General features: G+C 36.7%; 1 protein-coding gene across 1 annotated transcript; it reads right to left on the reverse strand.

The window, feature by feature from the left end:
* Nucleotides 1–406: 406 nt before the first annotated feature.
* LOC113189380 (alcohol dehydrogenase E chain) lies at nucleotides 407–18,277 on the reverse strand. The gene is made up of 9 exons (XM_026398110.2): nucleotides 18,211–18,277; nucleotides 16,181–16,282; nucleotides 15,247–15,385; nucleotides 13,460–13,547; nucleotides 13,140–13,359; nucleotides 9,285–9,545; nucleotides 6,292–6,427; nucleotides 5,519–5,657; nucleotides 407–1,896 (listed from the first exon to the last, which is right to left on the reverse strand). Exons 1-9 carry the CDS (start codon nucleotides 18,226–18,228, stop codon nucleotides 1,872–1,874), a joined length of 1,128 nt encoding a protein of 375 aa, XP_026253895.1. The 5' UTR covers nucleotides 18,229–18,277; the 3' UTR covers nucleotides 407–1,871.
* Nucleotides 18,278–25,264: the final 6,987 nt, after the last annotated feature.

Raw genomic sequence — 25,264 nt, forward strand, 5'->3', positions numbered from 1 at the left:
TCCTGTGTAAGAACACCGACAGTGCCCATCTGTGACCTGCTCCCCCGACTCCCCCAACCTGGGAGGATGGTGGGTAGAAGCTAGATGACGCCTCTGTGCCACCAGCCAGATCTCATGCCCACAAGTGTGAAGTGGAAGTTAGAACCAACCCTTCTTTCTCTGGACCTCACATCCTCAGTACCAATGTAAAATATCACACAATCCCCAGCAAAGGGTGGTCTCTTTAAGAATGTATTATTTTTGGTACATTCTGAAAGCTCCCTTGACGTTGAATATATCCTCTCACAAAGCAAATACACATTCTCTACATTTCCATGGCATTTCAACACTTTAAAGTTTTTTTTTTCACTAGCATCATACCATTTAATCTTTAAAAGAAAACTTTTTAATGTTTTTATTACTGCATTATAGTTATACATAATGGTTGGTATCATTTTGACATAACCATACATACATAAAATTTGACTCGCTCCATTTCAGTCCCCTGTGCCTCCTTTTCCCTCCCACCCCCTTCCTCTGTAAAGCTGTAATGATTTGATAGAGTAATTTCACTAAATCAAATAATCAACAGGTTCAGAGAGTTTGAGTGACTTTCTGAAGGTCACAGAGTAAGTAGTAAGTTGTTTTACTCTAAGTCTAGTGTCCTTTTTACAAAATCAAAGAGATCATAGATATAGCAGTAACACTTTTGAAGATAGCTACCAATCCTTTAAATAAAAATAAGAATAGAATGCAATACCGGAGATAAAGCTCATAATGTAGATCTTCTTCTGCTAGTGGGAAAGCATCAACAAATGGGTCTGAACATATCCAAAATATTCAGTTAATCCCAGGATTATAGAATTGGTTTAAGTCATAGTTGTTTATAGAAAAGTTCTAGATAGAAAACAATTTTTGCAAAAAGGTATTTACATATATCTATATCTACTTAGAAGATATACTTCTTGGGGGTGTTTATGCCATTGCTAAGTTACCATCTTAAATGCTGTGTTCACAGTTGCCTGCATTCCCATGCCCCCTGGACTTTAAGAGTCATCACATAATTTTTAACAAAAAAGAGTGACACCTTAGTCAGTTGTAATCATTAACTGTCTAGCCCATAAAGGGCCTTCATGAATATAAATCACAGACTTTTAAAATATGGTCCAGGAAGAGTTTATTTTCCGCATTTACTATTCAAACCTCACATTTATCACATAAACATAATACCTGATTTTATTTAAGAGAGCAACTACATATTCACTGCAAAGAAAGAGTATAATGGCAGTAAACAAAACATTTCCCATCACGGTATGAGAATGTGTGACATTTCCTTTGAGTTACTAAGAAATTCCCTGGATTCAAAAGTGCTGAACATTCTACATTTTTAAACCTGAGTCTATCCTTTACCACGCCATGGTGTTGACCTTGACTTTGATACATTTTACAGAAAGGAAAGTACAGACAGTGGAAATAGAGACAGACACAGATGACTTCAAGCACAATTGCCTGATGTGTTTATGCTGGGGACAGGTGGAAGATCCCCTCCACTTAGTGTAAATGACTGATGGTTAAAAAGAGAGAAAAAATATATAAGAAGTCACAAGAAATAGCCTTCCTCAGTAGGAAAATGGCATAAGTCATATGCTTAAGATGAAAAGCTTACTAGCCTCAATCACTTGCTAATGTTCAATAACTCTCACTTGGATTCTAAACATTTGCTTGAAAAAATGATTTCACAGGAATTTCTGATTTTCCAGAGAAAGCTTGTATGTGTAATTCTATTGATTCCATCTCTAAGGAACAGAATTGATGATGTTTTTCTGGCTGGTATTCTTGATTATATGGGGAGGAGTCGGAATACTGCTCCAAGGCAAGGCATCTGGATGGTCTTAAAATGTCAGGACGGTCCGGATACTGAAACAGGAAGGAAAAGACATTTTTATCAGTTAGGCAATTCACACTCTTCCATGCGAGTGAATTATACATTTGATGTGTCTCAGTGAAAATCTGTGTTCCCAGACATTCCTCTGCCATCCTTGTGTGTTAAGTTCCTTATGTATTAAAGTAGTATACGGCAATTTGTCCTTTCTGGTTCTCTCTTGTGTTTTCTCCAATCTTAAACTCACTCACAACACCCTCAACAAAGCTGCCACTTAGAGTTTAGTTCTACATTAGAATCCTTTAAACAAAACAATATATTTTTTGAGTCTGCATGCCTGCCATAAAATATGAAAATAAGTAATAACTTGTAATGCATTCCTGTTGTTTATCATGTTCTTTGTGGATGCTTTTCAAACATTATCTCATTTAATTTTCAACCTAAACAATAATGCTACTAGGTAGTTTTTCATATTATTTCCATTTTAGAGATGATAGAAACTAAGACTTAGATTTATAAACTTGCTCTAGTCACACATCTAGCATGGGGTTGGGATTCAAACTCAAATACAAATTATAAGATGATAGATAACTTGCCTAAAGGAACTGATAGTTTACTAAAGTTAAGGCCATGTCAAAGGTTTAATAGAGCTTTGGTGCAGAGATGGTTAAAGATTCTTAGAAGTAGATGATAAAGTTGGTACAGATTATTTCTAAGAGAACTTCATTCTTGGGAATATTGGAAATGTAACATTTATATGGGAACTAATGCCAATGTGAAAAATCACCTTCTAAGAAATACAAATGGTCAAAAACATATAAAAAAGTGTTCAACATCTCTAGCAATTATATAAATGCAAGTTAAAACTACACTGACATTCCACCTCACTCCACTCAGAATGGCAATTAATGTTGGTGAGGATGTGGGGAAAAGCTTCACTCATACGTTGCTGGTGGGACTATAAATTGGTGAAACCAATCTGGAAAGCTGTATGGAGATTCCTTAAAAAACTTGGAATGGAAACACCATTTGATCCAGTTATCCCACTCCTCAGCTTAAACCCAAAGGACTTAAAATCAGCATACTACAGTGATGCAGCCACATCAATCAATTCACAATAACAAAGGTATGGCCCTTCAACAGATGAATGGATTAAAAAGTGGTATATATACATAATGAATTATTACTCAGCCATGAAGAAAAATGAAATTATGGCATTTGCCTGTAAATGGATGGAACTGGAGAATATGCTAGGTGAAATAAGCCAGTCCCCAAAAAACAAAAACCAAAGATTGAATATTCTCTCTGATATGTGAATGCTGACCCATAACAAGGGAAGATAGGGAGGGAAGTATAGAAGTTCATTGGATTAGACAAAGGGGAATGAAAGGAAGGGAGGGGGGTGGGAATAGGAAAGACAGTAGAATGAATCAGACATAACTTTCCTATGCTCATATATAAATATACTACCAGTATGAATATACTTCATATCATGTTCAACTACAAGAATGGGATCAAAATTGTAATGGGTTGTATCTCATGTATGTATGGTATGTCAAAGTACACTCTACTGTCATGTATATGTAAAAACAAAAAATAAAAATAAATAAAAATTTAAAAAACCACCTTATGATGGAAAAACACTTTTAGAAAAATTGATCTTCATGTCTTTTTGAAAATTTTCAATAGATACCCATATATGTGTGTGTGTGTGTATGTGTGTGTGTGTGTAAGCAATTATATATAGTTAAATTAGAAAATACTGTATTGTGTAAAGATGAAAGTAAAAATAACCTGTAATTCCACAACTTAGAGATAACCCTTGTTAATATTTTATTTAATCATTTTTAGGCATATGTATACTTTTTCTGTTGTTTTTGAAAATTTGGGATCATATTGTGTATGCAAGTTTGTATTTTCTATTTTATGAGAATTCTAATGATTCTCTTAATATTAGACTTCTACAATGTTTCTAACTTTTGATACCTATTGGTAGCAAGTAAACATGTAAACATATATGTGTGTTTACACATTTATTTCTGTATAATAGGCTTTTAGAAATAGAATTCCTGGCACAAAGGATCTGTTTTTAAAAAAGTTTCAAATTACAAATTATCTAATTGCTTTCCCCCAAAGAATATAACAATTAATATTCCTACAAGCAGTATATGAAAATGACCATATCATCTTATCCTTACTAATACTGAAAAGTATAATTTTTATTCTTTGCTTATAAACAGGGTTTGTGTTACTTAAATATTCACATTCAGTGTAAGGACGTCTCATAAAGAGCATTCAGGCCTGCTTAATGGTTCACCTGTTGTCCAACACTGCCATCTGGTTTTGGTATCTCTACGTTTGCCATCATTCTATTTAACCAGCTGCTGCTGCTGCTGCTAACATTTGATAACTGCTTGTTCCATAGCTCTTGAGCTCTTGAGAGGCAGTGTGGTTTCACAGAAAGTAAATCAACTTTGCTATCCAACAGATCTAATTGTGATTTCTAGCTCCCCTATTACCTGTATGACTTGGGCTAAGCCATATTCTCTCTGAGGTTCAGCTTTTCTCCTAAGATAGTGACAGGGGGACCAGCATGCCAGCATTGCTTAGGAATCACATGAGGTAATGCAGATAAGACCATTAGGAAGGCAGCTGGAGCTCTGTAGAAGCTATGTTCCTTCTCGCCTCAAGAATATGGTAAGATGAATATCTACTATAGTATTTTATCAGAAATACTATTTAAAGTTGAAAATCTCATGAGAAGAAGTTGGGGAGGGTAGCAGAAAATACATAATGGAACAAGAAGGTGGGAGGCAGATGTAACTCTACCTAGCTGTCACATAAATGCAGGTGACAAAACTCATTCAATTAGGGGTAGAAAATGGATTGACTTTTTGGTGGGTAGGGATTGAACTGAGGATTGAACTGGGGATTGAACCCAGGGGCACTCAATGACTGAGCTACATCTTCAGCCCTATTTTGTATATTTTTTTTTAATTAAGAGAAAGGGATTTCATTGAGTTGCTTTGTGCCTCACTACTGAAGCTGGCTTTGAACTCGTGATCCTCCTGTCTCAGTCATCTTTCTCCTACGCTTTGGAGAAATTATAAGACTTAAACATTTAACATAGCATTTTGTACCCATCCCCTTATTATAATTTTTATTTGTGAAAAAGTCTTTGTAAACTGCAGAAAGAAATAACAATAATAGTAGTATTTTTCATGAAAAGCTACTAGTATCTGTATATAAAATCATCCCAATGTAGTTCCTCTTACTCCTATAATGAAAGTTTTTGGGGATGTCCAGAACATTATGTAGAGCCATTAATGATCAGCCTTCAGTAGCCAAGCTGAGGCTTCCGTGACTCCATATTGTAGCTACGATTGTGTGACTCTGATGCTTTCTCTGGCAAAAGTGAACATTCTGATCTCTGTCTCTGATCACTCAGATGTTTTGACATCAACGTCATTTGGCTTTAGCTGGACCGGAAACCCAAAGCAACTCTTCTTAGATTCTCACAGTGTCATCCGAGATGTGCTGTCTGCAAAGACTGAACTGGTGACGGGAAACCAAGTGACATCAACTTTCTCCTCATCCTTTCACTTTTTCATTCTCTGTTAGAAAGTCCCCTACCATAAAAAGAAACTTAAAATCTACCTCTTTCCAGAGCGAAGCAGTTCAAATCCTTCATTTATTTTTTCAAAAGGTAAAACATTCGTTATTAATGGATCCAGTGAAAACCTCTTAGCCATAAAATCAGCCACAAGTTTGGGAACAGAATCTTTACTCTTAAAACCTGAAAAGAAGACAATATCATTGTTAGAGTTAGTCGGAGTAAGAAGGAGAATTGGAGAGGAGACTTTCCAATGAAATTAAAATAAAAGTCTGTAAAAAGTGCTACATTCTGTGGACTGCTATTAGTGAAGTCAGACAATGAGCCCTTCAATACCCTTTTGTAGTGCTTTGACTTTTTTTTTTTAATCCTCCCAGATAAAGTAGGGTCCTTAGCTAGCTTTCGGGTGCCTATTAGCTCTACACTGAGAAATTACAATACAGATAAGTATGACCAAAGACAAAAAAGCAAAGTTTGTAATTGTCTAAATATGCAGTGAATATAGGCATAAATTATTGCTACAGATTTCCTGTGTCCTACAAAGAATTTTTGTGCCTTATGTAACGAGTATGAAAAGAGCTGATGCTGAAAGGTTTATGGGGATACCAGAGTATTCTGTCTTGGGACTTTCTCTCTTCATTAGTTCCACATATAATTAATTTGGAGCCTATAGATACAATAGAAATTTTAGTTCATTTAAAAAAATAAATGTTCAATGTAGTAACCACATTGTTTTTCAAAACCTGACCTTGTCACTTGTAAAAAGGAGGAAATTCTGAGGTTAATGAAAATTTAGTCCTCAGGCTTAACAACTTACCACCAAAAACTCCTCCTTTCCAGATGCGTCCAGTCAATAGCAGCATAGGATTCATGGAGAGGTTTTGGGAATCAGGAGGCACCCCTACGATGACGCTTACACCATATGAATTTTGACAACATAACAGGGCAGAAAGCTGAAATGAAAAAAAAATCAATATTTTGCATCCTTAAAGTAGATTCTCAGATAGATAGTACCTACTCATAATTCACAGGATATTGGAAGAAGGAAATTGTCTTCTGCTTCATTTCCCATTGTATCTAGGATAGTGTTGCTGCTTGGAGAAATACCCAGAAAGTTTTTTTTTTTCAGTGAAAGAACGAATGAATCATTTTTTTTTTTTTTACGAATGAATCATTTTATATGTACTTCATTTTTCTTTATAAACTAATAAATAGGCAAATATCATTACACACATATGTAAAGTCTGGGTTTTCACAAAGTTTTTCACTGTTTGATCATCATATGATTCTCAGGCAATCTATGAATTCATTATTTGACTTTTTATTTATCTATTAAGTATGAATTTTGAACAGGTTTCTGATTGGTGAATAAGATATAATGATTACGCCATCAAAATTTGTCTCTTGTCCACTTGGTAATCTCTCTTTTTAGTAAATTCCAATTCTGTTGTCCATTTCTAAAATGGACATGCTTTACATGATGTTTGCATCTCTCCAATGTATACGAGTTTTACTTTAAACAGAATCTATTATTCTGGATATTCAAAAGACAGTCCAGGAAACTGTCCCCCTCTAGTCATTTTTTAACATAGCCTGTAGTAAAAGAGTGTGTTAGAATTTCCAAAGATACACATTTTGATTTTGAAGAATGACGTTTGGAAGACCAGATCTCCTCAGAGCATGTGGCTAAAAAGCATTTGGCATCTTCAAATAAAGCAACAACCCAGTTCCATGAGGGAAAATAGAAAAAGGGCACAGTGAGAAAAGCTACAGCCTCGGAAAAAGTTGGTCTCTCTTTGAACCTCCATCATCTATGGCATATTATCCCAGGTCAAGTCTGCAAAGAATTTTACTCTCAGGGCACAGATCCCAATTACCAATACCACTAGGTTTTCCTGGTGAACCTCAACAGTTGGGTCTTATTGGTCTCTGGTGACTTTTTCAGCAGAATTCTAGAGAACTCTGGTTAGGTAAAATACAGCTAGAAACGTATTACACACAGGAATTGATATTTGGAATTATTTGAAAGTAATGTCATACATATTCCAAAGATGGTGTAAGAACTGCAAGCTTGGAAATAGTGTTTCATATGCGTATCACCAGCTGACATGTATTGAGAGTGACACTGTGATAAATATTTTACTTGCATTAGTTCATGTAACCCATACAAAGCTATGAGACATATCTCTCAAATTTGGGGAGTGGCAAAAATCTGCTGATTTTTTAAAAGTATTTACTTCAATATATACATCCTGATGATCTCTATGTACCAGGCACTGTGCTGTCTCTGTGGTAAAATAAAATGATGTGTGAAGGCAGTCAGTTTCCTTAGGACATATTTTCTGTTGGTAAAATAATAATTGGCCCCAAATTGCTCTTTTCTCCTTTTAACTAGCTAATGATATTTGAAAAAAATTCAGAATTAATTAAAACAAAAAAGTTTATTAAACCATATTTGTTAAGAATGTGGAGGAAAATCAAATTTGCCAAGTTAAAAAAATTGTATTATGTATATATTTACTTGTTGAAGTTTTTTTTTTTTTTTTACTGAAAACCAATAAAGCTACCAACAGCTTGTTTAGTTTTTGAAATATAACTCAGGTGACAGTAACTGGAGAGCTGACCTACTAGGAATATACTGATTTTTGCAGTAAATAAGTATATTAGTGGTTTTTCCAGATAGTACAGAGTAGGAAAGCATAAGTCAAATCAAGGGAGAATTATTTTTGATCCTGTGCTGAATAAGACAGAGACACATAGAGGGTGCCAGAGGCTGTGGCAGGGGAAAGAGTGCCTGACATTTGCCCCATTCTTCATCCATAGATTTAGAGCTTCCAGCCTGTCCCCCCATCCCTGAATAAGGATTCCTTTCTTCCTTTAACTACAGGGCTTGGACCCAGGACCAACCCAATAAGTACCTTTTGGAGTGGGATGTTCAGAATGATAATAATAGTCTCATTGCTATTAGTCCTACCATAGTTATAGCAATATAAATTACCAAGGCCTGACCCTCTTCTAAGTTGTTGAAATGTATTGACTCACATTAAAACATGCAAACGGACATGTTTGACAAGTGAGGATGCTGAGACACAGAGCTTGAGCCACTTGCTCAAGGACCTTTAGCTGGTGGGCCATTGAATGGCCTCCTGAATTGAATGATGCTCTATGAACTAGCAGGAACACTGTCACTGGATGCCTCACTTCTTCTATTCTGACTGAGAAATGGGGGCTGGGCTCATCTCTTCTTCTGGATCCATGTAACAGAACCTTCCATCTATAGTGGATGTCCAGAGAAGATCTACTGATATTCCTAATGGAGACTCTGAAGAGCCATTTGGATTTGAATCTTAGGCTCAGAAGGACAATCACTAGAGTAGAGTATTGATATTTGAACAAGCTAGAAATCTGAGCACAAATCAAAGAATAGTAAGATTAAATTCCTTATGGCAGGAATTTAATTTAATAGATATTGGAAACACTGAATCACTTTCAGACACATATACTTTTCCTGCTAAGTACCAGAAAATATTCTGTAAAGATAAAAAAGGACAAGAAAACCAATAAAGTTAATTTGTAATGGCTCAATTAAAAAATGAACCCTTTCCCTCATTAAAATAGAAATCTTACTTGAGACAGGTTTGATTAGCTGACAAAATGAAGGATTTCTCATAGCAATAAATTAAGTAATCCAAGTAATAAAAAGAAGATGGAAATCACTATTCCAAAAACATATTGTTACATAATATTTATATTCTGCTGCATACTCTAGATTGCAAAAGTGAAAAGCTCAAGGCGTGTGAGGGTACGTACCATGGTGTCCAGCCGACCAATGACTTCAAAGGAAAAGTCCACACCTCCATCACTCAGTTCCTTCAACACCTCCTCAATGGGCTTGTTGTAGTCTTGAGGATTGATGCACTCAGTGGCACCCACTTCTTTGGCTTTTGCAAATTTGCCTTTGTTGATGTCCACTCCAATGATCCTTGATGCTCCAGCTGCTTTACAGCCCATGATAACAGACAGGCCAACTCCTCCCAGACCAAACACAGCACAGGTGGAACCTTGGGTGACCTATTTTTGAAAATGCAAAAAATGGATTACACAATCACTGCAGTGCCCAAGCTGTATAAATTGCAGCCTTGGATGCTCCCAGGAGCTATTCAGACTGTATCCAAGCTGCTGTCAAAATCTCTTTTGGTTACTCTTGCTTCATGTTTAAACAGGGTGAGGAGTCGGTGGCTTTGCTACACAGTGGATACACCTAGAGAGCTTAAAAATATCACAATGTCACAGTCCATACAAATTCAATCAGAATCTCTATAGGTGAAATGCCGTCCCCAGTCACTTCAATGGGGAGCCAAGGCTAAGAACCATTGAACTGGATGATCTTTAAGCTACATCCCCCAATGACTCCAATATTGAAGAAACTCTCAATGGCTCAAATCATTGATAGCCAGCTTCAGTACATTATACACACACACAAGCAATTTAGTGGGGTTAGGGAGTAAGGGATGAAAAAAGTAGACAAGGTCACTCCAGGAGACCAAGAAGTAATCCAATCAAGCTACCAATAAGCAACCCCTTCCTGGTCCATTAACACACAACCCATAATCACAACCAGTGTGAAGAGAGCAGAAATTAGATGTGAAGCACTTAAGAGTTATTCTGGGCTTAAAGCAAAGCACAAAAAACAGATGAAATTCAACTGACAACTTTAAGATAAAATAGGTTGTAACTAATGTGATATTTGTGTGTCTTCATTCCTGAATTAACAAGTAAGCACAGAGGGGCTGGGGTTGTGGCTCAGTGGAAAGATGGCTTATTTAACATGTGTGAGGCAGGGGACTCAATTCTCAGCATTGCATATAAAAAACAAACAAATAAAAAACCAAAGTTTCGTAGACAACAACAACAAAGAGGAAAAAAAAAGAAAGAAGAAGAAAATTAAAACAACAAAAAAGTGCACAGAACAATAATGCACCATAAAGTTGGACTGTATTTGAATAATGAATGAAATCCATTTTTGTGAGTATCCTGTGTGTGTGTGTGTGCGTGCGTGTGTGTGTGTGTGTTTGTTCATGGCAGGGGAGAAGTGCAGCAGTGAAATCCCATAATGGGTGGAAATAACACATTGCTAAAGATTCATTGCATTTCTCTTTGGATCTGCAGAGTGGGTGGTCCCCAGTTTGAAAGTCATCGGATGAGGCTTTGGAATATATTATTGATCCTAATCCTGGGAGTAAGGTATCCATGGTTTTTGGCTCCTCCAAGGCAAACACTTCATTTTATTTGCTTTGACTGCTTTAGAACCCAGTAGAACCTATTGGCCTGATGTGTGTATAGTTACTAATTGTAGAATGAATAAATGACACCCCAGTCATAAAAGTTAGTAGTCCCACAAAGAAATAAATATGATAATAATTATTAAAAATGAAATATTTGCTTTTTCTTAACTTAGTATCAACAGCATTTTCATCTGTGATAAAAAGGTAAATTTTCTTAGACATGGTCTCAAATTTTTCTGGGGACTATTTTTCTATTAATAATCAACACTACAAACACCCACAAATTAAACACTTTCCTATATATCAGTGTTGAATCCATTGAAAGAGAAATTAGGAAAACTACACCATTCACAATAGCCTCAAAAAAAAATTGGGGAAACAATCTAACAAAACAGGTAAAGACCTCTACAATAAAAAACTACAGAACACTAAAGAAAGAAATTGAAGAGGACCTTAGAAGATGAAAACCTGCCATGCTCTTGAGTAGGCAGAATTAACATTGTCAAAATGACCATACTACCAAAAGCATTATACAGATTTAATGCAATTTCTATTAAATTTCTTTTTTTTGTGTGTGTGGTGCTGGGGATTTAACCCATGGCCTTATGCATCCAAGGCAAGCACTCTACCAATTGAGCTATATCCCCAGCCTACAATTTCTATTAAAATCCTAATAATATTCTTCATAGAAATAGAAAAAGCAATCATTAAATTCATTTGAAAAAATAAGAGGCCCAGAATAGCCAAAGCAATCCTTAGCAAGAAAAGTGAAGCAGGAGGCATCGCAATAGCAGACCTTAAACTGTATTACAGAGCCACACTAACAAAAACAGCATGGTATTGGCATCAAAACAGATACACAGACCAATGGTGCAGAACAGAGGACACAGAGACAAACCCACATAAATCCGTTATCTCATACTAGACAAAGGTGCCAAAAAAATTCATTGGAAAAAAGATAGCTTCTTCAACAAATAGTATGGAGAAAACTGGAAATCCATATGTAACAAAATGAAATTCAACCCCTATCTCTCACCTTGCACAACACTCAATTCAAAGTAGATCAAAGGCACTAGAACAGAGACCCTATAATAGAAGAAAAAATAGGCCCAAATCTTCACCAGGTTGCCTTAAGAACTAACTTCCTTAATAAGACTCCTAAAGCACAACAAGTAAAATCAAGAAACAATAAATGGGATGGTTTCAAACTAAAAAGCTTCTCAGCAAAGGAAACAATCAATAATCTGAAGAGAGAGCTTATAGAATGGGAGAAAATCTCATGCACTTCAGAAAAAGCATTAATCTCCGGGATATATAAAGAACTAAAAAAACTTAACACCAAAAAAAAAAAAAAACCAAACAAACATATAACCCAATCAATAAGTGGGCTAAGGAACTGAACAAACACTTCACAGAAAAAAATACAATTGATCAACAAATATGTAAAAAAAAATGTTCAACATCTCTAGCAATTAGAGAAATGCTAAACTACACTGAGATTCCATCTCACTCCAGTCAGAATGGCAATAATCAAGAATACAAGCAACAATGAATGTTGGAAAGGTACACTCATACATTGCTGGTGGGACTGCAAATTGGTGTGGCCATTATGGAAAGCAGTATGGAGATTCCTTAGAAAACTTGGAATAGAACCACCATTTGACCCAGCTATCCCACTCTTGAAATTATACACAAAGGACTTAAAATGCAGCATACTATACAGACACAACTACATCAATGTTTATAAAGCAGCTCAATTCACTATAGCCAAATTATGGAACCAACTTATATGCCCTTCAACAGATGAATGGATAAAGAAAAGGTGGTATAAAAACATAATGGAATATTACTCAGCCTTAAAGAAGAATGAAATGATGGCACTTGCTGGTAAATGGATGGAACTAGAGACTATCATGCTAAGTGAAATAAGCCAAACCCTAAAAACCAAAGGGCAAATGTTTTCTCTGATATGAGGATACTAATTCAAAATAAGGGGTCATGCTAAGGAAAAATAGAGGTACTTTGGATTAGGCAGAGGGGAGTGAAGGGAGGGGAGGGGTTTGGGGGTAGGAAGGTCAGTAGAATGAATCGGACATTATTACCCTACGTACCTATATGATTACATGACTGATGTGATTCTACAACATATACACCCAGAAGTATGAGAAGTTGTGCTCCATTTATGTATGACATGTCAAAATGCATTCTACTGTCACGTATAACTAATTAGAACAAATAAATAATTTAAAAAATTAATAATACATACAAAATCAACACTACGAATCCATGAAAATAATCTCTGATTCCTATGAGAAATTGCTCCTTTTTTGGTCCTTACTGTCTTAATGTTAATGGTTTCATTGGCCATTGTCAATACTACCTTGGCAACTTTGACTGCTGAGCCATAACCAGTTGTAAATCCACAGCCGATGAGGCAAACTTTCTCCAGTGGGGACGCTGCATCAATTTTGACCACCGCCATCTCATCTACCACCGTGTACTGGCAGAAGGTGCTGGTGTGGATGAAGTGGTTGATTGGCTTCCCCCTGCAGGTGAACCTGCTGGTGCCATCTAACAAGGTCCCCTGGGGTTGTTGTAAACTGATCAATGGAACACACAGACACACAAGGGACATGAAACAGGAGCAAACAAATGTGCAACAACTTTGTTAGCTCTGCAAGAAGAGTATAAGAGACCTACCTGCTTTTCAAACAGACATTGCCTTCTGGGTGTTTACAAACTTTGCATTTTCCGCACTGGGGATTAAAGAGGGGGATGACTTTATCACCTGGAGGGGGGAAAAACCCAAATTTTTCTTAAACTTCTGTCCAGGAATTAATAAAGCAAGAACTTAACCTTACATGAAACCATGTGTATCTTTTAAAAGGCTACAAGAAATAGCGTTCAATCAACCATGCCTTTCCTCATTTGGGTATAAGAGGTATATGAAGATTCCCAAAGAAGAAAAATGAATGTAGAAAATAACATGGATTTTAAAAACTATTTTCACTACATTCATAGCTAATGTTTATGGCACACCCTGAATTTTCCTGGGGACTTAACACACATCATCTCATTTAATTCTTACTTAATTAAACCTGAAATATTCCTGCTGTAAGTATAGATATAAATTTCAGTTGCAAACAAGTTGCCATAGTTCTACTAGATGCTGGGAAGATCTTATATTTTGTGCAATAGTTATAATAGAACAAAAATGAATGAAATAAAATAATAAATGCAATAAAACATTTTAAGAATAAAAATAAAACAAAACTTGGCCATAAGTTACAATCAAAATGAGAATTTCAGCAACCACTTTTTGACTTTTCAAAGTGACTGTGCTTATCTTTTTTATGAAAGGAATGCTTTTAAAAAAAAATCTTCATTCCTTTTTGAGAAAGACTAACAAAAATGGGACAAAGAGCTAAAAAATTCCTGTGAAAATCTCAACTCTCAATATTCTCTCATTGAGAACACGAACTGAACTATCAACTGTTTTAGCTGATAATTTATTAATGATCTATTTTTCTTGCTATAGAGAAAGCAAGAGTTAAAACTAAGAGTGTCCTTTTATTATTAATTTATTTCCATTTTTTGGCTTAGAAAACTAAGTCAAAAATCAAACTGTTTATGTATTATTTGCTTTTAATTAAATATTTGATAAGAGGAAGGCCGAGTCTACTGGCTAAAGTGATCTTTTTAGAATTAAACATAATTGTTTTTAATCATCTATACTACCTATCCAACCAGACCAAGAAAAACGGTTGGCCCATTACATTTTAGAAATAAACTTTATGTGGGGATGATGGCATGAAAATCTTCTGTTTATTTATCATTTACTTCCCAAAACATGTTGATATAAAATAAAATGAAGATAAAACAAATATTAAAAATAAAATAATCAGCCATTTGTAACCAGTCACGTTTAACTTGGAGTAAAGATAATAAAAATGATATGGTTTATGACCGATGCCTTCCACCCCTTCTTTGGTTTCCTTCCATCTAGTGTGTTTTATTTGTTCTGTGTTTGAGAAGGAAGGCCCTACTGGAAAAGGAAGATCGTGTTGACTCCGTCCTAGGCTCACAGCCCCCAGTTTGTGAACTTAGCACAGAAGTAACAGTTTCCATAAGCTGATCTAGAGTCTCGGGATCTAGACTTAGTTTTTTCCCCCTTGCCCCATTTGTAGTTCTGAAATGGAAGGTATGAAGTCATGACTCCACTCTGGCAGGCTCTGTGTCTCTTTGGATGCTCAGATACCCCAGCCACTAACCTGGTGCCTGGCATTTAGTAGCTACTCAATAAAGAGTTGTTGAAGGAGAAAATACAAGATCTTCGGAATGTACCCTGCCTGAGTCAGACCAGGGAGAAAGGGAAGGTCCAGGGAACCTCTCTAGCCCACCTCATCTGTTGCTTCTTTTTTCTCATCTGGTTTGGATGATCTTGGGATCTTGAACTAAAGCACGTTCCCGGAATGTGCATTCTGTACCTGGTTTTACTGAAGTCACCCCTTCTCCAACGCTCTCTACGATGCCAGCTGCCTCATGGCCTAAAATCACAGGAAGAGGCCAAAGCAAGTTTCCACTGACCACATGGTCATCTGAGCGGCAGATTCCTGTGGCCACCATCTACAAATCAAAGGTCCAGTGATTAGGTCTAGAGAAGATGATGACTCTCAGAAGGACATAACATATCCACATGTGTGAAATTCTGCTTCTGAAAAGTTTTCAAGTCTTGCTAATTGTCCCCCTACTCTCCAAATGCAAAAGATTGTTTGTCCTCAGGATTGTTCAAAACCCTTTTCTACCTTCCTTTCCAGAATTAAATAATTTAGAACAATTGATCCTGAAATCTTGTGGGACACGATATACAAGAATGCATGCTTTTCTGGAAGGAAAAATTGCAGATTATCACCAAGAAAATATTGAAGGTTGATTGATTTTGATACCTTGTATATAACCCTTTGCATTTCTGCGTGGATGCATAAATTCTTTTTTGTTTTACTGGGATTATACTGTACATGCTCTTTGGTTACTTTTCAAATAATGAACAATATATTTATAGCTTGACTTAGCAATAGTTGTAACACATTATATGGACAACAGTATAAAAAGTGCCTGTTAATGGATTTTTTTGGTTGTTTCTATTTTGAATAGTCTCTGAATTTTTTTTTTCCAGAGGTGGTATCAGGGATTAAACTCAGGGGTACTCAGCCACTGAGCCACACCCCCAGCCCTATTTTATATTTTATTAGAGACAGGGCCTCACTGAGTTGCCTAGTGTCTCCTGGTTGCTGAGGCTGGTTTTGAACAGGTGATCCTCCTCTTAGCCTCCTGAGCTGCTGGGATTACAGGTGTGCACCACCACTCCCGGCTCTGAAAAATTTTTAACCTAAAATTAAATATAAGTTAAAAAAATTTCACCTTAATTCGAACTTCATGGGCCTTAGGGGGTGCAACTTCCACCTCTTCAATGGAAAAGGGTTTCTTTAGCTCCCAAAGCACAGCTGCTTTGCATTTTATTACCTGGAAAATCAAACAGAAAGATGATACTCTCAAAATAAGGAATTAGTTCTCACTTTTGTCAAACATCCATCCCCCCCTTCGCCTACTGTGTCACAAAGTGCTCCATAGAAACAAATAAGTATGGTTTACAAAAATATTTTTTTTAAAAAAAACTTTCAAAAATGTGTGAAGCATTACCACAGGAGAGAGAATCATAATTAACTGTAAGCCACAGTTTTTTAGGCCATCCTTACAGATATCCTAATGTCCTGAAATCGGTTGTTTGCTTGCGACTTGTTGACTTGTACATGAAGTTCTGATCATTATTTTTCTCACTTGCTCAGTTTCTGCTAAAGTCCACAGGATCTGACTTTATAACAATTTCATATTTCTCTTGCCACATACGATGCTTTTTTTCCCCCAAATGGCCTCTTCTCCTCCTCTAATTTCCTTTTTCCCATGGTCAATGGCAAAACAAATATGAGGGTACTTGAAAATAATATACTAGCTGTAGGTGGGTTCTGATTATTGGGTGTCCATGATGTGGCAGGCACATGGTGGTCTGTGCAGGTTTTGCCATCTTTAAATCTGTCAAGGTTGCTACCAGGAAAGTATTATTGGATTATTGCCTTGTTTTGTATTTGAAAAGATTGAAGCTAATTGATTTAGTGATTGAGTAATTTTTCCAAAACTACAAAGCTGGCTGTTAAGATCAATCCAGCTTTATCTTCAAAGTGGAGTGAAAAGAAAACAAACAAAAAGTTAGATAACAACAATAATAGCAGTGACTAAAATACATTGACTTATTTCAATGTACCAGGTGCAATTCTAAACGTCAATAGTATAAATTTATTAAACTCTCAACTACCTTATGAAGTTGATGTTATTTCTAGCACCATTTAGCATTTGAAGAAAACAAAATGCAGTGTAAACATACATGAAAGGTTTTCAAAGAGTGAAGAATTGGCATTCCACCCAAAAGGATAGATTACTTATTATCATTTTCATTGATATGATTTGTTTACAGTTTTTCTCTATGAATTTCCTATTTTTTTCCAGCCAAGTTTTGGCAAACTTAAATTTTTCTTTTTCCCCAAAACTTTTCTTTTTGAAATATTGTAAATACAAATGAAAAACCACAAGATGAAATCAGAACACTGGCAAATGTCAAGTGGTCCCACTGTGATCAATATGGGATTACAGTGCCACACAGTGTATAGAGAACCCTCAGAATCTGTAAAGAGAATTACCATAGTGAGATATTGTACGGTACAAGCCACTCTTCAAACAACAAACACGTTGGAAACAGTTGTACAGGCTTTTGCAATTGAGCCATTAAACAGTATGAATTAGATATATTGAATGACTGCATGTATTTCTCTGTACCTCAATCAGAATTTGCATGTTGATGCTGTCTTTCTGAACATTGATGATTCTAATGCTTTGAGAGCAATATGCCTTTTGTCAGAGATTTTGACAGGCTTAAAAGGAAATTTCAGTTTTCTGAATCAAATTCCTCTCATAAAACTTTAGATAAACTTGACTTCCCCGTGTTTGTAAGAATAAGATTACAAAGGATATCATTTAAATTATGGTGTCTCAATATAAAGATAACCTTTGATGATAGACATTTCCAATGTTAGGTAGATTTGACAATTAGTTACAAGTGACTTGGAATTAACTATCACATTATTGCAAATTTATTTAAGTAGGAAATAAAGATATTAATAGACTCATTCTACACATTCTACACATTGTTGAAGTTATTTAGGAATAGTTTATTTTCATTATAGTTCAGTAAGTATCATCTATCGTAACATACATTGCATATTGCATTAATACATATTATTTCTAGTTTAATTAATTTTAGATTATTCATCAAAAACTGGATCCTTTTACATGTTATGCTAATAAGAGCATATGTCCAATAGTAAATCTTTTTTGCTTACTTTGCCTGCTGTGCTCATGTTATTTCTGTCTTCTCTGCGGTCCAGGAGACTGAAGAATACCTGCAGAATTCCCTGCACCAGTACATACAGCCTCTGGGTTGCAAGGGTATTTTGTTTGCTTGAGTGCCAGTGGATTCTGCACGTGATCTGGGTTTTTAAGCCACGCCTATCAGCTTATACTCAGACCAAGTTAAGTTAGAAAGCAAAGGGCACGGACCTATAATGCCAAAAAAAAAAAAAAAAAAACCTCGATTTTGTAATGTGCCCACTGTACATAACATTTTGTTTCCATTAGGCATGGCTTTCTTGTCTGTAGATGAATAACAGCACCACTTCTAGAACTATGGTAAATAAATGAAAAAATTATGCAAAGCAACTCTCATGGAGGCTGGCGGGTAGGAGAACACTCAATAAGTACTATCTACAATTATTACCCATAAAGGGAAGCTCAGGGTATATTGAGGGAGAAAGGCAAACAGGTAAAGGAGTCATTACCTGGCTTATCAAGGGAAGAGCATCCTCACTGGAAGACTCAGAGGAAGCTTTTAGAAAGCAGACATTTGAGTTAGAGACTAAAGATTGATCATTTTGGCTAATTGACAAACAAAAAAAATTCACTTGGACATTTCTGTTGTCTTTTGTTCAATGCTATGAGTTCAAGAAAGAGAATATGAGTTTGATTTTTTTTAATCAAATCTCAAGTCTTTTACCAATACCCAGAGACCACAGTGCATATCCCTGCTTAATTATATGTAGTCTGGTCAACACATATACATAAACATAAGCTGCATATTTCTCTAGAGTTGTCAAAGGAACAATGATGTTGACTGTGTACAACTTTAATTATGCAGGTGCAAAGAGTCAACTAGGGGTACACAAAAGGTAAGGAAGGTCTGTGTCTCACTGTGATCTGATGATCAACGAACAGGCATTAATTCTAGAGAATGGCCATCAGTCTTTTCTCTCACCACACATCTTCATGTCCACTTGCTCCAAACTTGAAAGACTCCAGATGGCTTTTTACAGAGTAATGGACAGACACAGAATGGATTCAGATGTTATTTGAATTCTTAATGAATTGTTAGTTACTCTGTGAGGCGTACGTAAATTTACAGGAACCGAATGGCCAACTATTGTGTTTCCAGAACTCTACTTGGAGTTTTTCATACATTAGCATAGATATTTACAACCTTTATAATACATGACAAGGAAGTTTTGATTATGATTCTCATTTTACAGGTGAGAGAAGAGAGGCTCCGAGATTCCAGGTCTCTAAATGTCCTTTTTAAGATAGATTGGCCTCAAGAACAGAACTGCATGCTGGGTGGTGTTCCTGAGAGATTTATAGAAGGAATATAATATGAAATCACACAAATATTAAAGGATAAGAAGTGGGGGGTATATCTTGAACAACTGGACTAATTGTTCAATGAGGGGCTAATTGACTCTCTCTTTCTCTCTCTCTCTCTCTCTCTCTCTCTCTCTCTCTCTCTCTCTCTCTCTCTCCCTCTTTCTCTCTCTGAATGAACTAAGAGTCCAATTTTTCTGTCTTTTCAAGTAGAGTTCCTCTATCATTCAGGTGGGCCAGGTGGTCAGCCTAGGTCTTATGAGAAAACATGTTCACCTGTCCAAGCCCAAAGAATGATCTAAGATACATAAGGAACAGAAAAAAGTAAGGCTTTAATTTAATGACAGTCTAGCAAGATCAGGTGCCTGGTGGCCAGAGACCCCCAGACTGGGTACAACCACTGTTTTATCTCCTAGAGCACAAGACTCCTCCCCAGTTCCTCATTGGCTGAGTACTATGGGGTGCACAATCTTCTTTTTTTTTTATTGTTGGATGTTCAAAACATTACATAGTTCTTGATATATCATATTTCACACTTTGATTCAAGTGGGTTATGAACTCCCATTTTTACCCCATATACAGATTGCAGAATCACATCAGTTACACTTCCATTGATTTACATATTGACATACTCAAGTCTGTTGTATTCTGCTGCCTTTCCTATCCTCTACTATCCCCCCTCCCCTCCCCTCTTCTCTCTCTACCCCCTCTACTGTAATTCATTCCTCCCCCTTGTATTATTTTTCCCTTTCCCCTCACTTCCTCTTGTATGTAATGTTGGGAACAAATCTTTACTCCTCACAATCTTCTTGAATGTGACAGGTTTTAGTATCTCCTACTGGGTTACTTAAAAGAAATATACCTTTACTTATCCCCACCTTCCTTTGTTCTCTTGTGACAGCAAAGTCTCCCTGGATCGAGTACCTTTTGGCATAGACACAGTTTCTCTCTGTTGGTCAGGTAGGGCCCCTTTTTTTCTCATCTGTCAAAGGGCTGTAAATCTTTACACTCAGTGTTAACTTTCCATCCTGCTTTCCCCTCCACCTGCCTTTCTTACACCCCAAGTCTTTTTACATTTTAAAGCTAAATACTATCTTTTGAAAATGGACCGCCAGATTTTTTTTTTTTTTTATTTCTCAGAGCCTGATGTTTAGTCCCATGTTCCGAGGTGTCATGAAGCTGGTAAGTGGCCACAGCAGAATCCTAAGTCTCATCTGTCTGATTCAGAAGCCCTTCCACTCTTCTGAAAAGAAGGGACTGGGTCCGGCCAGAGTTTAAGACATTCAGCTGTCTACTCACAAAAGCAGCCCCCACATTTTTGTAAGGTCTAAGAAAAAATAAAACAATATAACTGGCAAGAACTTCAGCAATCATTCCATCCAAAGTCCTCATTTTATTGGATAAAGGACTTGGCAAAGCAACATGGTTAATATTTACTTAAGAGATATTTGGATAGAAAAAAAGTACATTTGTTCTTGTGGGTGCATACAGAGTCTAAGAGCTTTCAAATATTGTGGGTTCAGGCAAGATAAGGAGCAAAACCAGCCTTCTGGCTACAGGCCCACCCTTCCCTCAAAAGTCGATGTGTTTAATCTACTCAAATTCCACACTATACATCAACAATTTACTTAATATTTTGCTTTGATTTGAAAGCCCAAATTGGTGAGCATTAAAATTACCTTCTTTCCCCAAATTTAAAAAATATATTGCCAAACTGGACCCTCATTTTGATATGAAGAGAATGGGTAAAATGTTGGAAATGCTTGTTTATAGATACCACATGAAAGGTCTTAGAGATAATCTCAGAGAAGCCAGAAAGCAAAACTGAACAGATATTCTTGGAAGTGTCTTTTAAATTTCAAGTGAACAAAGTCTAAATATTCAGTGACATGCTGTAGATCAGCCTGATGAAGTCTATGCACATGATAACTTTTAAGATGATGCAGAAACAATAGCATTATAGGACTAAAATAATGATAAATGGCATGAATTTCATAATTTCAACATTATAAAATCATAAAAAATATAAAAATGCATATCAGGGATGTGTATAATATCTAGACAAGGAAATAGGATAAAAAATGTGGTGATTTTTTTATGACAGGGTATTAATTTTATTAGCCATCACATTATATCACTAATAGCTAGAATTTATCAGATGATTGCTTTATTAAGTACATTACTTAATATTGACAAAAAAATTTATGTTAGAAAATTAGTATTAGAAATCATTCTTCATGAAGAAACTGAGAATGAGAGAGATTAAGCAAATTCCCTGAGGTTAACAATGCAACAGGTTTCCCAGTCCTTGCCTGAATTGAAGTTCCTAAGGAATAATAATGATAATAATAACAATAACGACTAACAGTTTGGTGGCACTTAGTATGTGCCAGGCTCCTAAGTGCTTTACATTTACTCAAATTGGTCCTCTAAGTTCGCTACTTATTATTCTCTTTTGTAGATGAGGTAACCAAGGTCCCCCAGCCAGTTAGTGGCCAAATCAAGGTTGGAACTCAGGATCAGAACAGTCCAGCTCCAATGTTTTCAGGCTCAAGTGTTTACTGCCCTGGTCCCAGTGCTTTGAGGACATAAGGAAGAGAAGACAAAGAAAGAAAAAAGAAAGAAAATGAAGAAAAATTAAAATGATTTGTGATAAGGCCAGACCAACTTCCAATGTTGCAGTCTGAAAGAACGGGAGAGAAATAAGTGCTTTTATTGGCTAAGAAGGGAGGTTGATTTGAACATGTTAAATTTTAGGTAAGTGTGAGATATTCTAAGTGGCATATTCAGTTGGCTGTTGGGAAACCTGGGCGTGTTATACTTAATGTGAAAATGACTAATACTTAGACTGAGACCTCTGATTCTTAATTCTCTATCTGAGAGATCTACAGAGAAGAGCAGTGTTTAAGAAAACGGGCCATAAGAAGTGAAGAGATGAAAAACAGCAATTGGAAAATTACATGGAAGATGAAGGAACAGTTATAAAGAGAACTCTGAGCAGGAAGTCAAGAGGAAAGACTCTGAAGAAAGCATCAAACTTGGTTCCCAGCGGTTCTTTATGCCACTGAGGGAGTGGTGGGCCTGCAGCCAGAAGGCTGGGTGACCAGACAGGAGGGGATGCAGAGCCACACATTTGGAGGAGTTTGTCGGGGGCCGGAAGGAAGGAAGGAAACAGGAAGCGGCTGGAGGGAAGACTGGAAGGCTGTAGAGGTCCCTTCGCCGCAGTGAGTAACCTGTGCAACTGCGGCTGTTGAGAAAGCTCTAGTCAGAATGGAGCTTCTGTTGGTGCTGGAGAATGGGCAACCTGTGGAAAAGGGGCCCCCGTACTTCAGGGCCTGGTGGAGGCATTCAGATTTCTAAAGTGGAAATGCTTTATGTGGGGCAACTGGAGGGAAGAGGGGATGAGTATAAATGGGCCTTAAAAGAAACACAGAGAAATGTCCCACAGCTGATTTACCTGTCCTTTCTCCCTGTTTACCCATCTGTAGTCTGCTCTATGCTGCTGGGGTTTGTGATTCTACAGACTCAGTTTTCCAGACTCTTTTGACATCTGGCTTTGCTAATGGTTTTGCCAGTGAGAGGTACTAGAGTGCTATGAAAGCAGGAGGAGGAAAGAGAGACCTGTCTTTCAAGTTCCCATTAGTGTCACTCCATTCACACAGTTGGCTCTGGCACCAGCCTTGCTCCACCCCCACAAAAGGATCAACACAGCTGGGTCATGCTCTCTTGGTAGAGTAAATACGAGATTTGATATTTGCTTTTTGGGCAACCACAGGTTATAACCTTTCATGGGAGACCTATGGTCCAATCCCCTACGGCCTTTTTCTCTGACATCGTAGTTCTGGTGGCCCCACCACTATCTTGTTTTCTTCCACTTCATGTTTTTAATGTTCTGAGTCACCTCAATATGCCCTTTGTAGTCTTTGAGGCTTCTAATGTGTCTATAATCGATTTTCTGTATCAGATCCACTTGGTTGAAAGCACAGCATTTTTTCCCTTCCTCACTGGGCACGCTGATGTAGTTCTTGGCACGGGTAGTGGCCTCAGAAGCAGACCCTTGAGTAAACATACATGTTCACACAGATGGAGTTGATGTCTTTTTAATGGCTATATTTTGGTGAAATACCACTGAAGCAAGTAAGTTGATGGGATTTGAGAAGAAAAGAAAAGATGGAGAAGAGTCAATAAGGGGGAAACCAATAGAGAAGACTAGCAGGGCCCAGTTGCCCAGTTGCTTAGAATTGATAGATCCTGGCTCTGAGTGTTTTACCCACCTCCCTTTGCCTTCCTGTAGAAGTTTTCCAGAGCACTTCCAAGGTGGTTTAAATCCTATGTGATATAGTCACTAAAACATGTAATCCCAGTCACACAAACCTACTGGTACAATGCTATGAAATTTGTCTTAAAATTTTTATTTCTATTGTATTTTGTAAGTCTTAGACCCCAGCTCTTTCATTGTGTTCCTCATTTTCTAATTTTTGACTTTTCTAGTTTTCATTTTCATCCTGTATAATTACAGGCAAAAATTTTTTTCTATGAAGATTCTCATGAAAAACAGCAATATTTGTTTCTCATTTTTTCCTATATTTATTCCTTTATAAAAGACACAACTTTCAACTTTTAAAACTTATTATTTTATTTAGATGTTTATCTCCACATATCTAAATGGCATGTATATTTTGCTTTTCTTCTGGCATTTCTATGACAAGGATTTGTGGCAGTCACTATTAGAAACAGACCCTACTTCTCTTCCATTTCCTAATAACATACTAGAAAAATCTACATTAGCATGACCATGAAAAGGCTCATACAGATTCGTCATGTCATTTGCCATGAATTTTTTTCTCTTTACCTGAAAACTTTTGTTTTTCTCTAAATACTGACTTAAAATTTAGCCCCCTTTAAAAAAATTTATAACTAATCCAATTCCCAAATCATTGCCAGTTGGCAAGTTCCCTCCCAAGGCTTGCACATGTCAAGTATCCTGACAATTCTCCTTTAGAAAAATCTTTTCTGGAACCTTGGGAGTTTCCTATAAAACCAGATATACTCTCCTTCAGGGAACACCTGCTGTGTTGGTTTCCCATGAGCTTTTCAACACATTATTACAAACTGCATGGCTTAAAAACACAGGAGTTGATCCTTGCTGTTCTAGAAGACAGAAGTCTGAAGTCAACATTTCCAGGATAAAAACAAGGCTCAGCACATCAACACTCCCTCCAGGGACTCCAGGAAAGAATCCTTTCCCAATTGCCTTTGCCAGACATTCTGGCTATATTCCTTAGCTTGTGGGTGCATCACTCCAATATCCTCCTTCTCTTCCTATTTTTCTCCCCTTCTTCTTTCTTTTAATTGTCTTTTAGAAGCTTTTAGGATGTTCTGTTTATCCCTAGTAGTCTGGAATTTTATTTTATGGTTTTTTTTTTTTTTTTTTTTTGGTAGCAGGGGAAGGGGGGGACCTGGCCCTGAGAATTAAGTTCCCATAAAAAAAACAATTGGAGAAAAGCATATAGATGTATTTAATGAAAGTTTTGTGTGGCACTGAAACCTACATAAGGAGACAAAGGCTCAAAGACACAGAATTAAATACTTACATGCTAAATTGAACAGAGTTAAATTATAAAAATGTGACAAGGCAAAGGGGCTTGGGCTAGGGTAATTAATTGGTTAGAGAAATGATTGGGTCTGTGTATAACCATCTATCAT

The sequence above is a fragment of the Urocitellus parryii genome, chromosome 10 (genome assembly GCF_045843805.1).
Source record: "Urocitellus parryii isolate mUroPar1 chromosome 10, mUroPar1.hap1, whole genome shotgun sequence".
Classification (NCBI taxonomy): domain Eukaryota; kingdom Metazoa; phylum Chordata; class Mammalia; order Rodentia; family Sciuridae; genus Urocitellus; species Urocitellus parryii.